Below are 18004 nucleotides of genomic sequence, written 5' to 3'. Positions count from 1 at the left end.
TGTTAGGGAACTGGAGCTGAAGCTGGATGAACTTCGGATCATCCGGGAGGCAGAGGGGGTGATTGAGAAGAGTTACAAGGAGGTAACCACACCCAAGGTACAGGACAAGAATAGCTGGGTTACAGTCAGGGGGAAAAAAACAAACAGGCAGAAAGTGCAGGGATCCCTCGTGGCCGTTCCCCTTCAAAACAAGTATACCATTTTGGATGCTGTTGGGGGGGATGACCTACCGGGGGAAGGCCCTAGCGGCCAGGTCTCTGGCACTGAGTCTGGCTCTGGGGCTCAGAAGGGAAGGGGGGAGAATAGTAAAGCAATAGTTGTAGGAGATTCAATGGTTAGGGGAATAGATAGGAGATTCTGTGGTCGCGAGCGAGACTCCCGGAAGGTATGTTGCCTCCCGGGTGCCAGGGCCAGGGATGTCTCGGATCGTGTCTTCAGGATCCTTAAGGGGGAGGGTGAGCAGCCAGAAGTCGTGGTGCACATTGGTACCAACGACATAGGTAGGAAAAGGGGTGTGGAGGTAATAAACAAGTTTAGGGAGTTAGGCTGGAAGTTAAAAGCCAGGACAGACAGAGTTGTCATCTCTGGTTTGTTGCCGGTGCCACGTGATAGCGAGGCTAGGAATAGGGAGAGAGTGCAGTTGAACACGTGGCTGCAGGAATGGTGCAGGAGGGAGGGCTTCAGGTATTTGGATAATGGGAGCGCATTCTGGGGAAGGTGGGATCTGTACAAGCAGGACGGGTTGCATCTGAACCAGAGGGGCACCAATATCCTGGGAGGGAGGTTTTCTAGTACTCTTCGGGAGGGTTTAAACTAATTTGGCAGGGGAATGGGAACCGGATTTGTAGTCCAGCAACTAAGGTAGCCGATATTCAGGACGCCAAAGCGTGTAATGAGGCAGTGGGGAAGGGAACACTGACAAAGGAGAGTACTTGCAGGCACGGAGAGGGGTTGAAGTGTGTATACTTCAACGCAAGAAGCATCAGGAATAAGGTGGGTGAACTTAAGGCATGGATCGGTACTTGGGACTACGATGTGGTGGCCATCACGGAAACTTGGATAGAAGAGGGGCAGAAATGGTTGTTGGAGGTCCCTGGTTATAGATGTTTCAATAAGATTAGGGAGGGTGGTAAAAGAGGTGGGGGGGTGGCATTATTAATTAGAGATAGTATAACAGCTGCAGAAAGGCAGTTCGAGGAGTATCAGCCTACTGAGGTAGTATGGGTTGAAGTCAGAAATAGGAAAGGAGCAGTCACCTTGTTAGGAGTTTTCTATAGGCCCCCCAATAGTAGCAGAGATGTGGAGGAACAGATTGGGAAACAGATTTTGGAAAGGTGCAGAAGTCATAGGGTAGTAGTCATGGGCGACTCTAACTTCCCAAATATTGAGTGGAAACTCTTTAGATCAAATAGTTTGGATGGGGTGGTGTTTGTGCAGTGTGTCCAGGAAGCTTTTCTAACGCAGTATGTAGATTGTCCGACCAGAGGAGGGGCAATATTGGATTTAGTACTGGGTAATGAGCCAGGGCAAGTGTTAGATTTGTTAGTGGGGGAGCATTTTGGAGATAGTGACCACAATTCTGTGACTTTCACTTTAGTAATGGAGAGGGATAGGTACGTGCAACAGGGCAAGGTTTACAATTGGGGGAAGGGTAAATACGATGTTGTCAGACAAGAATGGAAGTGCATAAGTTGGGAACATAGGCTGGCAGGGAAGGACACAAATGAAATGTGGAACTTGTTCAAGGAACAGGTGCTACGTGTCCTTGATATGTATGTCCCTGTCAGGCAGGGAAGAGATGGTCGAGTGAGGGAACCATGGTTGACAAGAGAGGTTGAATGTCTTGTTAAGAGGAAAAAGGTGACTTATGTAAGGCTGAGGAAACAAGGTTCAGACAGGGCATTGGAGGGATACAAGATAGCCAGGAGGGAACTGAAGAAAGGGATTAGGAGAGCTAAGAGAGGGCATGAACAATCTTTGGCGGGTAGGATCAAGGAAAACCCCAAGGCCTTTTACACATATGTGAGAAATATGAGAATGACTAGAGCGAGGGTAGGTCCGATCAAGGACAGTAGCGGGAGATTGTGTATTGAGTCTGAAGAGATAGGAGAGGTCTTGAACGAGTACTTTTCTTCTGTATTTACAAATGAGAGGGGCGATATTGTTGGAGAGGACAGTGTGAAACAGATTGGTAAGCTCGAGGAAATACTTGTTAGGAAGGAAGATGTGTTGGGCATTTTGAAAAACGTGAGGATAGACAAGTCCCCCGGGCCTGACGGGATATATCCAAGGATTCTATGGGAAGCAAGAGATGAAATTGCAGAGCCGTTGGCAATGATCTTTTCGTCCTCACTGTCAACAGGGGTGGTACCAGGGGATTGGAGAGTGGCGAATGTCGTGCCCCTGTTCAAAAAAGGGACTAGGGATAACCCTGGGAATTACAGGCCAGTTAGTCTTACTTCGGTGGTAGGCAAAGTAATGGAAAGGGTACTGAAGGATAGGATTTCTGAGCATCTGGAAAGACACTGCTTGATTAGGGATAGTCAGCACGGATTTGTGAGGGGTAGGTCTTGCCTTACAAATCTTATTGAATTCTTTGAGGAGGTGACCAAGCATGTGGATGAAGGTAAAGCAGTGGATGTAGTGTACATGGATTTTAGTAAGGCATTTGATAAAGTTCCCCATGGTAGGCTTATGCAGAAAGTAAGGAGGCATGGGATAGTGGGAAATTTGGCCAGTTGGATAACGAACTGGCTAACCGATAGAAGTCAGAGAGTGGTGGTGGATGGCAAATATTCAGCCTGGATCCCAGTTACCAGTGGCGTACCGCAGGGATCAGTTCTGGGTCCTCTGCTGTTTGTGATTTTCATTAATGACTTGGATGAGGGAGTTGAAGGGTGGGTCAGTAAATTTGCAGATGATACGAAGATTGGTGGAGTTGTGGATAGTAAGGAGGGCTGTTGTCGGCTGCAAAGAGACATAGATAGGATGCAGAGCTGGGCTGAGAAGTGGCAGATGGAGTTTAACCCTGAAAAGTGTGAGGTTGTCCATTTTGGAAGGACAAATATGAATGCGGAATACAGGGTTAACGGTAGAGTTCTTGGCAATGTGGAGGAGCAGAGAGATCTTGGGGTCTATGTTCATACATCTTTGAAAGTTGCCACTCAAGTGGATAGAGCTGTGAAGAAGGCCTATGGTGTGCTCGCGTTCATTAACAGAGGGATTGAATTTAAGAGCCGTGAGGTGATGATGCAGCTGTACAAAACTTTGGTAAGGCCACATTTGGAGTACTGTGTACAGTTCTGGTCGCCTCATTTTAGGAAGGATGTGGAAGCTTTGGAAAAGGTGCAAAGAAGATTTACCAGGATGTTGCCTGGAATGGAGAGTAGGTCTTACGAGGAAAGGTTGAGGGTGCTAGGCCTTTTCTCATTAGAACGGAGAAGGATGAGGGGCGACTTGATAGAGGTTTATAACATGATCAGGGGAATAGATAGAGTAGACAGTCAGAGACTTTTTCCCCGGGTGGAACAAACCATTACAAAGGGACATAAATTTAAGGTGAAAGGTGGAAGATATAGGAGGGATATCAGAGGTAGGTTCTTTACCCAGAGAGTAGTGGGGGCATGGAATGCACTGCCTGTGGAAGTAGTTGAGTCGGAAACATTAGGGACCTTCAAGCAGCTATTGGATAGGTACATGGATTACGGTTAAATGATATAGTGTAGATTTATTTGTTCTCAAGGGCAGCACGGTAGCATTGTGGATAGCACAATTGCTTCACAGCTCCAGGGTCCCAGGTTCGATTCCGGCTTGGGTCACTGACTGTGCGGAGTCTGCACGTCCTCCCCGTGTCTGCGTGGGTTTCCTCCGGGTGCTCCGGTTTCCTCCCACAATCCAAAGATGTGCAGGTTAGGTGAATTGGCCAATGATAAATTGCCCTTAATGTCAAATTGACCTTGGTGTTGGGTGAAGGTGTTGAGTTTGGGTAGGGTGCTCTTTCCAAGAGCCGGTGCAGACTCAAAGGGCCGAATGGCCTCCTTCTGCACTGTAAATTCAATGATAATCTATGATTAATCTAGGACAAAGGTTCGGCACAACATCGTGGGCCGAAGGGCCTGTTCTGTGCTGTATTTTCTATGTTCTATGAAACCAAACAGGAAACTCAACCTCAGTTTGTGAGAGAGATATCAGTGACTGCTGCAATTGAAGGAACTTGGTATCCTGGCTGAATCTTTCAGTATCGTGTTTTGTTCTCTATCATATCATATTCTTTCTCGTGCTCTCTCTCTTCCTCTCATGCCTGAGGAGGTGGTGGAAGCAGGTACGATAGTGGCATTTAAGGGGGGGGTCTTATATACATGAATAGGATGGTAATATAGGGATACAGACCCCAGAGATGTAGAGGGTTTTAGGTTAGGGGGGCAGCATGGCTAGCCCAGGCTTTGGGGGGCCAAAGGGCCTGTTCTTAGGCCGAAGTATCTTTGTTCTTTGTCTGTAGAAATGATTGCCCATATATGATGCACGCTATATATTTAGTAAAAGCACAAAATCACATCGGTTTATTATCCCGGAGTATTGCATTGCACTGAAAATCAACTTCAAAAAGTTTTCATCATACACAAATACTCATAGCTAGCATTTCGTATGAAAGTCTGCACACTCACATCTTTGCACACAAAATAGTTCAAGTAATCCTTTAATTATTTGAATCCCTAATACACAGAAGGATTTTATTAGGTCAGAAAAGGCTAAACTGGAGTATCTTTAACGATTTCAAAGCTCACACTGGTGGCTAATGCATCGGATGCTCCTCCTTTGTTGAAATTGCTACTTTTAGGGATACTTCAATTAGACAACGTATTTTATCTATCCATCCAGGGCCGAGTCCAACAGCCAAGAAGGAGTCCCTATACTCACTGAGAGGCACCAAAAACTGCCCACCTGTGACTCCATTCTGCAGGCTACTCAACCGAGACTGCCCAAGGCTCCAGCTGATAAAACAGATGAGGGTGGGACTCTAACTGGTGTCAGTCCCTGCATGGTAACATTGGTAGTTATCACTACACACACACATGCATACAGAGCACCTGTATAGTGTGAGAATTGTGGTATCAAGTTAGGATGGTCGTAATAAGTCACAACACCACACACTCTCTCACCAACACTTATGGGCACATTTAGTGGCTCACACACTCTCACTGACAATTCCAACATACGCAGGCAGCACGCAGTGTGGTCATATAAATACTGTAGCCACGAGAATAGGTCAGCGTCTGGGAATTCTGTTACGGGCATCTCCATTCCTGGCTCCCCAAATCTACAAGGCACAAGTCAGGAGTGTGATGGAGTGCTCTCCACTTGCCTGGATGAGTGCAGCTCCAACAACGCTCAAGAAGCTTGACATCATCCAGGGCAAAGCCGCCCGCTTGATTGGCATCCCTTCCACCACCTTACCCATTCACTCCCTTTACCATTGGCACACTAAGGCAGCAGTGGTGTACCATCCATGAATCGCAGCAGCTTACCTCTACTACCTAGAAGGACAAGGGCAGCCAAAGCCAGGCAACAGCGCCATCTCTAACTAATCTTCCAAGCCCCACACTATCCAATATAGCCATTTCTTCAGTGTCCTCTGGATCAAACTTCTGGAAGGCCCTTCCGAACAGTGACATTGTCACCACTAATTAAGAGACGGGCTAATGCTCAGGGGCCATGGGTTCAAATCCCAGCACAGCATCTGGTGGAATTTAAATTAACTAATCTGGAATATAAAACTAGTCTCAGTGACCATAACAACAACCACTGAATGTTGTAAAAACCCATCTGGTTCACTAATGTCCTTTAGGGAAGGAAATCTGCCGTCCTTACCCGGCCTGGCCTACATGTGACTCCAGACCCACAGCAATGCTTGACTCTTAACTGCCCCCTCTGAAATGGTCTCGCGAGACACTCAGTTGACGGGCAGTTAGGGATGGGCAATAAATTCTGGCCTTGCCAGCGATGCCTACATCCCACTAAGGAACAAAAAGAAAGATGGACTGCAGCTCATGACCACCTTCTCAAGGGCAATTAGGAATGGGCACTAAATTCTGGCCTTGCCAGAAATGCTCACATTCTGTGGAAGATTAGAAAACACTCCCTTCCATTTATTCACTCAACCCATCTCCCCAGGCATATATATAGTGACATTAAGATAGTAACATATTATAGGAACATTATCAAACAAAATTTAACATACACATATATATATATAAAATATATATGCACATACACACATTTTGCTCATGCATTCATGCTCGCTTGCCCACTTTTCGCCCACTCAAACCCCCACTCACACATAATCATTGTATCCTCACAAAAGCCCATTAATTCAAACCTTACTGTACGTATACACCCATTAAATTATTTCTCACGCTCTTACAAATGCACACGCATCCTTATTTGTCTGCCGCCGAGCTTTCACTGACACAGAAAGATGCCTTAGGAGGCCTAGTCCTCAGGCCTCCATTTGCTCAGAGTCGACCTTAGTGCAACTGAACGATCGAAGACACAGTTAGGTGGACAAAGCCCGAAAGCTGCGCATTCATCCCCCTAACTGGGGGCAGCGACTGAGGAAATGCTCCAATGTGGACACGTTTGTGCAGTTTGGGAGTCTGGGCTGATGTTGCTCGACAGTCTGGGTGAGGTCACCCAATCCCCTTGGCCATTGGGGCCTCGGGCTTGCCTGTACCATACAGGTTTGCCAAACAAGTGCTTCAATAGGCCTGGAGGAAAACAGTAACAAGGCCCCGTCAGTCTCGCTGAAGCCGCACCTATACGCACACCATGTCATGTGCTCCACTGTTCGTGAAATATTGTTCTGTCAGTGTGAAATGTGCGTTTTTTGAAGCTCTTCCAGTTGGAGTTCATTGACCTTGGTTTTCAGAGAATAGGATCTTGGCATAGACCGTCGTGGGACACTGGGAGCTCGGGGTTGTAGGATTACTTGGAACACTTGGCAGCGTTGGCACAAGTTCCAGCTCGGCATACGTCAGACTGTCTTCCACAATCCGAGGCTGGGAGACGAGAGAGAGAAAAACATCATCACTAAACGCCTTAAAACAAATGTTTTAAAAGAGACTTAGAGCACAGATTTCAAATAATTGACAAAAGAACCAGAAGAGGGAATCTTTTAACACGCTCTCATCATCTGGAATGCATTGCCTGAAAGAGGGGCGGAAAAGCAGAGCCAGTCGCAGCCTTCAAAGGGGAACTGCTTGTATAGTTAAAGGAGGCAGGACAAGTTGATAAGGGTGTAAGTGATGCTTACGGAATCCTTGCTTTTAAAGTTACGATAAACGTTTCTAACTTCATAGTTCAGCCTCAGCTGGAGTAGTATGTTCAGTTCTGAGCACCTCATTTTAGGGAAGGGTGTTAAGGCCATAATAATAATCTTTATTAGTGTCACAAGTAGGCTTACATTAACACTGCAATGAAGTTACTGTGAAAAGCCCCTAGTCGCCAGATTCCGGTGCCTGTTTGGGTACACGGAGGGAGAATTCAGAATGCCCAATTCACCTAACAAGCACGTCTTTCAGGTCTTGTGGGAGAAAACCGGAGCACCCGGACGAAACCCACGCAGACACGAGGAGAATGTGCAGACTCTGCACAGACAGTGTCCCAAGGCGGGAATCTAAGCTGGGTCCCTGGTGCTGCGAAGCAACAGTGCTAACCACTGTGCTACCATATCGCCCAGAGAGTGTGCCCACTGAGGGTAAAGGACCTTAGTTTGCAGAGGGTCTGGTCAAGCCTTAGAGCAGGGAAGCTTAACAGACGTGTTCAAATATAATGGAAAGTGTTTTGAGAGAGATGAGCTGGGAGGGTCAATCAGAAGAGGTGTATGTTAATTGGCCAAAGAAATAGAGGGGAGATGACGAGAATTGTTTCACACAGTGAGCTGTAACATAGAACATAGAAAAATACAGCACAGAACAGGCCCTTTGGCCCACGATGTTGTGCCGAACCTTTGTCCTAGATTAATCATAGATTATCATAGAATTTACAGTGCAGAAGGAGGCCATTCGGCCCATCGAGTCTGCACCGGCTCTTGGAAAGAGCACCCTACCCAAGGTCAACACCTCCACCCTATCCCCATAACCCAGTAACCCCACCCAACACTAAGGGCAATTTTGGACACTAACGGCAATTTATCATGGCCAATCCACCTAACCTGCACATCTTTGGACTGTGGGAGGAAACCGGAGCACCCGGAGGAAACCCACGCACACACGGGATCTGGAATGTTCTGTCTTAAAAGGTGGCGGCAGTCGGTTCAATAGTAATTTTCAAAGGGCAGTCGGATAATTATTTGAAATGGAAGCCTTTTTACAGGGGCGTGCGGAGAGAGTGGGATTAGCTGGTTAGCTCTTTCAAAGGGCTAGAAGAGGCAAGATGGACCGAATGGCTTCCTTCTGTGCTGGAAGATTCCAAGCTGGTAACAATTATTGGTGAAAATTCAGCACTCTTACGGCTAAATATTTTAAAGTGGATTTCCTCATGGACAGGTGGGGAATGTGTTAAATTTGCACATCCGTGAAATGTGGCAATGGCTTTGCATACAGAGGCTGAAATAAAAGGAGGCACTCCTCTGAACCATATACTAGCAGGACATCCTAGCTTTGTGATCTCTGGTCTGATCGGAGTTTGCTGATCTCAGCTAGACCATTGGTAGGGCCACCAACCGGCACAATTTGGCCTCAGCATGCCTGCGATACAGAGAGGAATATTCAGCTAGCATTCCCACTCCCTGACACTGAGATTGCACCTGGGAAGAAGATTTACCAGAAGTAGTTATTCCTTTCAACTCACATATTTCTCAACGCAACAAATATCCCTTATTTCAACTCAGACAATCATAATAATATGTTGTAAGGACCCAGAGGTGATTACAGTAATTACAGTGTTTGGTGAGAATGATGACATGCTTTGATAGTGTTATCGCTCCCACGGGAACGACTTGATTAATCTCCCCATGAGCCTCGTGGAGTTCAAGCTCCCCCCGGCTGAGGGGTGGAGGCCCATGAGTGGGATAGTTCAGTCAGGACATTAAAAGCCGGCCCAGGTAGGAGCCAATCTGTAACGTAGCCCCGACTGGGACTGTCACTTGCATATACTTTACTTTGATAGTATTAGTTTTGACTCTCCTTTCCAGACTCCTCTGTGACTCCTAAAGTTAGCAGCTCCGCCCCATTGAAAATCTAGCAGATGAAATCACAAGGCAAGGCATGATTGCCGGAGTAATTCTGGGGGTTACCATTAACCACAAACTGCTCTATTCCTGCCATATTAATCCCGTGGCTCCAAGAGCAGATCAGAGGCTGGGAATCCTGTGGCGAGCAACTTTCCAAAGCCGGTCCACAAGGCACAAGTCAGGAGTGTAATAGAATACTCCCCACAATGTTTCTAAAATTTATTTTTATACATTTAGTGTACCCAATACATTTTTCCAACTAAGGGGCAACTTAGCGTGGCCAATCCACCTACCCTGCACATCTTTGGGTTGTGGGGTCGAAACCCAAGCCAACACGGGGAGAATGTGCAAACTCCACACGGACAGTGACCCAGAGCCGGGATCGAACCTTGGACCTCGGCGCAGTGAGGCAGCCATGCTAACTACTTGTGGCCAGTGGTCAGCACTGTTGCTTCACAGCGGCGCCAGGGTCCCAGGTTCGATTCCCGGCTTGGGTCGCTGTCTGCGGAGTTTGCACGTTCTCCCCGTGTCTGCGTGGGTTTCCTCCGGGTGCTCCGGTTTCCTCCCACAAGTCCCGAAAGACGTGCTTGTCAGGTGAATTGGACATTCTGGATTCTCCCTCAGTGTACCCGAACAGGCGCCGGACTGTGGCGACTAGGGGATTTTCACAGTAAGGTCATTGCAGTGTCAATGTAAGCCTACTTGTGACAATAATAAAGATTATTATCATTATTGCCTGGATGAGTGCAACTCCGGCAACACTCGAGAAGCTCGACATCATCCAGAACAAAGCAGCCCACTTGATTGGTACTCCATCCACAAACATTCAATCCCTCCACCACCAACGCAGCAGTGTGCACCATCTACAAGACGCACTCCAGGAACTCACCAAGGCTCCTTAGGCAGCACCTTCCAAACCCACGACTGCTACCATTTAGAAGGACAAAGGCAGCAGGTACATGGGAACACCAACTGGATATTCCCCTCCAAGTCACTCACTATCCTAGCCAGCGATGCCCACATCCCATGAGTGAATTAAAAAGAAATGAGGCCCAAGACTCCTGTTTAGGAAGGTTTATCCAATGCAGGTGAAGCGGTGGCTTTCTGTAGAGAAGCAAAATGTCTCTTTTATGGGAGGATTAAGTTTAGGAGCAGACTAAACACATTACTATGAGCAGGAAGTGCAAGAGGAAAGATAGAGTTCCCTATAGATAAGTATGGAAATTGAGGTTCTAATGAAACAAAGTAAGGATGCTTAGGATATAAATGCCAGCGTCAAAATATAATAGAGTCCAGCAGAATACAGAGAGTGCAGGGAATTGAGAAAGACGAGTGGCTGAGGGCCTGTATGAAGAAAGGCTAATGGGTAACATAAAAAGGATCACTAAAGTGTTTTAGAAACATAGGCCGGAATCTTCCCAAGATTTGACGGTGTCATTTTTAGCACGAGAAACGGAGTCAATCCCGCCGGCCCCTTCAGCGTGACCTAGACTGCAATTGTTAGGCACTTGGGAATTGCTTTAAAAAAACGGGAATAATGCCACGCCGGTGGTGCAATGTGTCAGAGTCGGCCACCCCGGGATCATCGGAAGACCTGTGCCACCCTCAAGTAGGCCGGGGCCCTCCAGGTCCCAACGCTCCAGCGGACGCCCGCCAAAGTAATCTCAGGCAGCCGGGCGCAACAGGCTCCAAGCTGCCTCAACCTCAGATGTGGATCCTGGGGAGGCACCTTGACTTGGCGGTGGGGTTAGGAGGGTCACATAGTGTGGGTACGGGTGATTTTACGCCCTTAGGGAGGTAGAGTACTGCCGTTTGTATATATTTGATCTCACTATGCATTTAAACTCACTTTTGTTAACCACATTTAGACTGCCCGATCGCCACTGATTGGTGACAATGGCACACCTAAGATGGGAGATGCATTTGGACTTACAGCACTGCCTCCATTGCCCCTGCAATGATGTCATCGCAGACAGGTGTTCCCCTCACACTGATGGGACTCAGTAATGATACAGGGAATCCTCTGATCAAAGCACCAGCCCTCCCGAAGTAGCCTGAGGAGAGATCACTGACTCCACGCATCATAGTTCTTGTAATGACCCAGGCCACAGAGAGTCAGCGAGCTACTACCAGCCAGCATTGGGCCAATCCGCCCTCTTCCCGAAAGCTGAGGCTCATCCTTGGCTGTGGGGAGCTGGTGGTGCAAAGGGTTAAATCCTGAGCGCCAATCAATGTCACAAGCATAAATCTCTGCTTACTAACTGGTTCCTCCCTCAGTACTAGGCTGTGCTAATAGGAAATCTGATAACTCAAGCAGCAGCCATCAGGAAGCTCATACCTGTCATCCTTCCATAATAAAAATCACTGGATGGCAAATCCTCAACTGCAGCCAGAATTCCCCCCCCCCCCCCCCCCCCCCCCCCCCCCCCCACCTTGCCAAGGAGAGGGCGCCAACAAACTTTGTTATGTGGGCATCCACCCAGCTGCTTAGGCTACATGACACAAACCCCCGTGATGTCTGAACCCCCCCACCACCACCTCACTGACCATAAGGAACACCTTACAGACCCACACTTGGCCAAACACAGAACCACCACAGCTGCCCTCTTCTTGGTCCCCCCACCCTCCCCCCACCCCCCTCCAGAGCGGTTTGGCGCCCTTTCTCCCCTCAGACTCCCTGGTGGATAGTGGTGACCTGCGCGTCACCTCCAACCTCCCTCTCGGAGTTCATGGTGCCGAGTTTCCGTTTATCAAGACCAGTAGGAGTTTGCGCTGGTGTGACGTCACACCGGCTGGGAGGGAAGATATAACGAGGGGCGCGGGGGGGGGGGGGGTGGGGGGGGGGGGGGGGGGAGAAGTTGCATCGTGACATCCATTAATGAGATGGTAATGCTTTAAATTAGGCTCGTGCCCCTCCTGGGCAAGAACCTGATCGCGTCAAAGGAGGGCAGGGCAGGGGGGTGGGGGGCTGCTGGGAAGATCGCAAACCCAAATGCCGCCATCGAGAATCGAGCTTCAGCATCGTGAGGTTGAGCGGCCATTATGGGAATTGCGCCCGCAGCTGACATGACCGCTAAATCGCGGGCACAGAAAGGGTAAAATGCTGTTGAAAAAGGATTAGGCTGATTAGAGATGAAAACGATCATCTCGTAAAGTCAGACAGCAAGGCGGAGGTACTGGATGAGTATTTTGCCTGCAGATACTGCCGTCGTACAGTGAAGAATGAGGAGTAGATGGGCCAAAATTAGATGAAGAGGAGTTTGGCAATGGTCAACGTAGAAAAGACACCCAGTCTGGGTCAGTTTGTCGCAATCTTCCAACCCTCCCTTTCAAAAAGGGTGGCTGGAGCGGTGAAGGGAGTGAGTGCACCACAACCGTTCGAGCAGGCGGCTCACCACCACCTTCCCAAGGGCAATTAGGGATGGGCAACATAATGCTGGGCCTGGCCAGTGACGCCCACATCCCATGAATGAATAAAAAAACTCTTGTGAAGGGCCTGAGGATGTTTACTACCTTAGAAAGTGTTCTAAGGTTCGATTCCCCACTGGGTCAGTGTAACAAGCCTCCTCCCAATCTGTGTTCCTGAGGTTGGTCTGTTTTTTCATTTTCCAGTTGCCGTTTGTTAAACCTGTTTTGGGGGCGTGGGTGGTGGCCACATCTATTGTCCATCTCCAGACTCCCTGAGCACCAGGTGTAGGCCAGAGTGGGTCGAAGCACTTCCTTCAGTGAAGGACATTAGTGGTCCCTTTTTCTAATGGATTAGCTATAGGGGCAGCAAGGTAGCACAAGTGGATAGCACTGTGGCTTCACAGCGCCAGGGTCCCAGGTTCGATTCCCCGCTGGGTCACTGTCTGCAAGTTCATCCCGTGTCTGCGTGGGTTTCCTCCGGGTGCTCCGGTTTCCTCCCACAGTCCAAAGACGTGCAGGTTAGGTGGATTGGCCATGGAAAATTGCCCTTAGTGACCAAAAAGGTGAGGAGGGGTTATTGGGTTAGGGGAATACGGTGGGAAGTGAGAGCTTAAGTGGGTTGGTGCAGACTCGATTGGCCGAATGGCCTCCTTCTGCACTGTATGTTCTACATTCTATGATCATGGAACCCCCATCTATATTGTAATGCTAAATAATAGTAATAGTATGAAAGTGCTGCGATGTAAAGATTTTTTTTAATAGTGCTTTCATTAAACAGGAATTTACCGACAGATTTCGGTGAGATTGCGCTACTTCGCACCATAATCACTCTTTATTTTTGGCAGGAGTCTGGAGACAGCAGGAGGTGCACAATATGGAGTAGGAGGGGCACGGGATGGAGCAGGAGGGGTTCAGAATGGAGCGGGAAGGGCCCGGGCTGGAGTGGGTGGGTGGAGACAGAGCAGGAGGGGCATGGGATGGAGCAGGAGGGGTCCAGGATGGACAAGGAGGGGCCTGCAATGCAGAAAGAGGGGCCTGGGATGGAGAATGAGGGTGGAGACAGAGCAGGAGGGGTCTGGGATGGAGAATGAGAATGGAGACAGCAGGAGGAGTCTGGGATGGAGGAAGAGGGGCCTGGGATGGAGGAGGAGGGGCCTGGGATGGAGGAAGCGGGGCCTGGGATGGAGGAGGAGGGGCCTGGGATGGAGGAAGAGGGGCCTGGGATGGAGAAAGAGGGGCCTGGGATGGAGGAGGAGGGGCCTGGGATGGAGAAAGAGGGGCCTGGGATGGAGGAAGAGGGGCCTGGGATGGAGAAAGAGGGGCCTGGGATGGAGAAAGAGGGGCCTGGGATGGAGAAAGAGGGGCCTGGGATGGAGGAGGAGGGGCCTGGGATGGAGGAGGAGGGGCCTGGGATGGAGGAGGAGGGGCCTGGGATGGAGGAGGAGGTTCCTGGGATGGAGGAGGAGGGACCTAGGATGGAGAAAGAGGGGCCTGGGATGGAGAAAGAGGGGCCTGGGATGGAGAAAGAGGGGCCTGGGATGGAGCAGGAAGGTGGAGACAGAGTAAGAGGGGCCCAGCCAGAGCAGGATCTGGGGGAGAGCAATCAGTGCTGATTGCCGATACTGTTCGATGTATCCCCTCAGTGAATAACATGGAGTTAACAGGGATTGGCGTTTCATCATTGAATCTTCACTCCCTCGCACCAGACATCAGAAAATACTGGTACCATGGTAACAGAAGGCATGGTGAGATGATTGATATTGATTGTTTGATGATGTAAAATTGATTGCTCTGATTAGTCAATAACTCCTTTAGTGTTGCATCATGGGATTACCAGCTGGTAGAAGGTGATCTAAATGACCTTAGGCGTTACCAAGTGACAAAAAGACTATGTACCTCTTTCAAATGCAATTTTTATTTAACTTCGGTGTAAGGGAAGGATTTTTTTTTGCCTTTTTTCTTAATTGGTTCTTGGGATGTGGGCTTCGCTGGGGAGGCCGGCAGTTGTACCCTTCCCTAATTGCCTGCGATGCGTGGACATCCAGTTTGACAGCCCAGTACAACCATTTCAAAATTGTGACGAGTGTCTGATTTCCCTTTTGCTATATGTAATTCAGAGGGGGGGGGGCCGTCAATACAAGTACCAGTGTTCCTCTTCATGCAGTCCAGATTTCTCAACTCTCAAATGGCCAACGTCCAGGGAGGACAAAGAAAAGATCCTTGAAGATCCACGGCAGAATTACGAGGCCCTGTTATCCTCGAATTGAGAGACAGTGGATGAAGACATAAGTTTGATAATCAGCTTTCCCATGACCTTCTTTCCATACACACAGCAGTTTAGGACAGATCGCAAGCTTGTTGGCGGAGGAGAAATTATAACTGCAATATGTATACTTGGGGAAATGGGAATGTGTCAGGGAGTTACACGGTGGAGGGATTTAAGGCAGGATTTTCAGGTCTCATCAGCAGTGAATCATAGAATTTACAGTGCAGAAGGAGGCCATTCGGTCCATCGCATCTGCACTGGCCCTTGGAAAGAGCACCCCATTTAAGCCCACACTTCTAATTTGTCCCCGTAACCCAGTAACCCCACCTAACCTTTTTGGATACTAAGGGCAATTTATCATGGCCGATCCACCTAACCTGCACAAACTTGCACTGTGAGAGGAAAGCAGAGCACCCGGAGGAATATTTTATTTGGTCAGGGCACTCTATAAATGCAGATTGTTGTTGTTGTAAGCAGGGTACTTGCAGTGAATGAAGTTCCAAATTCTTTTAATAATAATCATTATTAGTGTCACAAGTAGGCTTACATTAACACGGCAATGAAGTTACTGTGTAAATCCCCTCGTCGCCACACTCCGGCGCCTGTTCGGGTACATGGAGGGAGAATTCGGAATGTCCAATTCACCTAACAGCATATCTTTCGGGACTTGTGGGAGGAAACTGGAAATCCACGCAGACACGGGGAGAACGTGCAGACAGTGACCAAGACGGGAATGGAACCTGGGACCCTGGCGCTGTGAAGCAACTGTGCTCACCACTGTGCTACCATGCTGCCCCTCGTTGCGGGCGTGACTGGAAAATTGGGCATTTGGCTGCTCTCCAGATTTTCCCATCCAGCCCAGATGAGAATGAAAAATCCCAGAGCAGGATTCCCCGTCCCGCTGCACCCGTTTCCCAGCGTGGCGCCCCCCCCGTCAGCTGCGGGATCCTCCGTCCTAGCAGCCGGCCAATGCGGTTTCCCACTGTGGACATCCCCACGCCGTCAGGAAATCCGCGGGCGTGAGAGCGCTGCCGGCGATGCGGACAATCCCGCTAACGGAGAATCCAGAACCCGATCTTTTTAGAGCCTTTGTAAATCCCTTGGGAGGAAGGTGTACACCCATCTGTACCTCCTTATGCACAAAAGCCAAACAGCTGTCACGTGCTGACACGTCTGTGCAGTGTTGCGTTGCCTCCATCATTTTCAGAATAAACCACACCCGTTCGCAGTCTGCATTACGCTTGGCAGAATCAGGTGCGTACATAATTCAAAAAAAGCCTTCAACGAAACACTTGAGGGGGAAAATAAATCGATTTGCAAACACATGTTAATTTAAAAGAACCTCCTCAGAACTTGAGAGCTGCAATAAAAGACCTTCATTAAAGGCAATAGCCAGTTAAGTGGTTTAGGGCGATAATGCAATATCGGCAAAGCTGCAGTTGTAACAATTCAGCCATTTTGTGCTGGTGACCCGATCAAAGTTAAATATCTTTCTTCGCCAGCCACGCCAAACTGGTGGGTTAAATCCTGCTCTCTCATTTAATTACTGTTAATTTTATTCTGCTTCCATCGCACTAGGTTTTTTTTTCAATGGGCCTTTGCTGTCGCTCTTAAAACAGTCCCAGTAAACCCAACTCATGCAAATTTTAGCACATCATGTTATAAAATCGCATTCTCCTGGTGTTTTATTGAATTATCATAAAATTGCATTGTGTTCTATTGCAGATTATCTATTTATTCCTTATTTTGTTATGAGTGGAAATGAAAAATAATGCTGCATTCCTGAATATAGGTCACACTGTGTGTTGGGTTGATATGTGGTTTTCATACATTTTCATGATGGCCTGATAGTAACTATAATTCAATAAAGCCAAAGAGCACTAAATAAATAATTGGATCTTGGAAAGCAATAACGACACAATAAAATTAGCAAGCCTGTGACGAGTAAATTGTACGTGAGGCAATAGCAGCCCAGCTTCTGTGTATGCTCGTTGCTCCCCCTTGTAAAGCTTTGACAATCTAAATGTCTGAAAAGAAAATACTGTGTAGAGAGTGGCAGACGGCAATACAAAAAGGCAGTGCCGTAAGTCAGCTACGAGCGGGAGAAACTGGAATGTAAACGCAAGCAACTGAGAGGGTTGCCAACTCTGGGGGCCGCCTTGCTAGTGATTTTGTCACATGCTTCCTGCTTCCAACTGCCCTGTCCAATCTCCCCTCCCCAACCATCTCAAGTATTCTAAAAACTAATGGGGAGGTGGTGGCGTAGTGGTATTGTCCACTGGACTAGTAAACCAGAGACCCAGAGTAATGCTGTGGGGATCCAGGTTCAAATCCCGTCACTGCCGATGGTGAAATTTCACCAATAAAATCTGGGATTAATAGTCTAATTGTCGGAAAAACCCATCTGGTTCACTAATGTCCTTTAGGGAAGGAAATCTGCCGTCCTTACCCGGTGTGGCCTACATGTGACTCCAGACCCACAGCAATGTGGTTAACTTAACTGCCCCCTCAAGGCAATTAGGGTTGGGCAATAAATGCTGGCACAGCCTGCGACATCCACATCCCAATAGCGAACAAAAAAAAACGGACGTTGTCGAAGAAAATGGTTAAGTATCACCTTTTAAAAAATATATATAATTCTCCTGGGATTTTCCGTAGCAGGGTCCAAGGGATTAATCTCAAATTCCAATGTTTCATTAAGTGCATGCTTTGTCAATGACATTGTTCTTACTCATAGAGCTGCTTAAGCTGGTTGGAACATATTGTGGATGTGAATTATAGAGCGCAGAGTTGTAATGGCACCTTATTAAAAACAGTTAATTGTTATTGGCTCAACCTGTAAACAAGTATAAATGGACACAACTCGAGTGGAGGTACCATGAAAGAATTTGCATCTCCATTAAACTGGGTGTAAAGTAAACTTGCTGAAGGTAAAAGACAAGCTGCTGTTATATTCCTCCACCATATATTATTGTTGAATTTAACAGGCTCCAACAAAGTCTGTCTATCTTATCCAGCAATCCCCTGTGTTTGAAGCACGCTGAAATTTTGCTGCAATGTTTTGGTTTTAAGGAGATTTACAGGATTAATATAATCTGCTG

The 18004-nt window shown here is 48.0% G+C and overlaps 1 protein-coding gene across 2 annotated transcripts in view; it reads right to left on the bottom strand.

Annotated features, from left to right (window-relative positions):
* Window positions 1–4531: 4531 nt before the first annotated feature.
* The window catches only part of vstm4a (V-set and transmembrane domain containing 4a), a 58912-nt gene continuing 45439 nt past the window's right edge, over window positions 4532–18004 (bottom strand). For both annotated transcript variants that reach the window (XM_072491725.1, XM_072491726.1), the window contains one exon: window positions 4532–7055. In XM_072491725.1, the coding sequence (XP_072347826.1) occupies window positions 6906–7055 (150 nt within the window). In that variant the 3' untranslated portion in view covers window positions 4532–6905. The remainder of the gene's footprint in view (window positions 7056–18004) is intronic.

The sequence above is a fragment of the Scyliorhinus torazame genome, chromosome 28 (assembly GCF_047496885.1).
Source record: "Scyliorhinus torazame isolate Kashiwa2021f chromosome 28, sScyTor2.1, whole genome shotgun sequence".
Taxonomy (NCBI): Eukaryota; Metazoa; Chordata; class Chondrichthyes; order Carcharhiniformes; family Scyliorhinidae; genus Scyliorhinus; species Scyliorhinus torazame.
The sequence above is the reverse complement of the archived record's forward strand: the minus strand, read 5'-3'. Positions and strand labels throughout refer to the sequence as shown.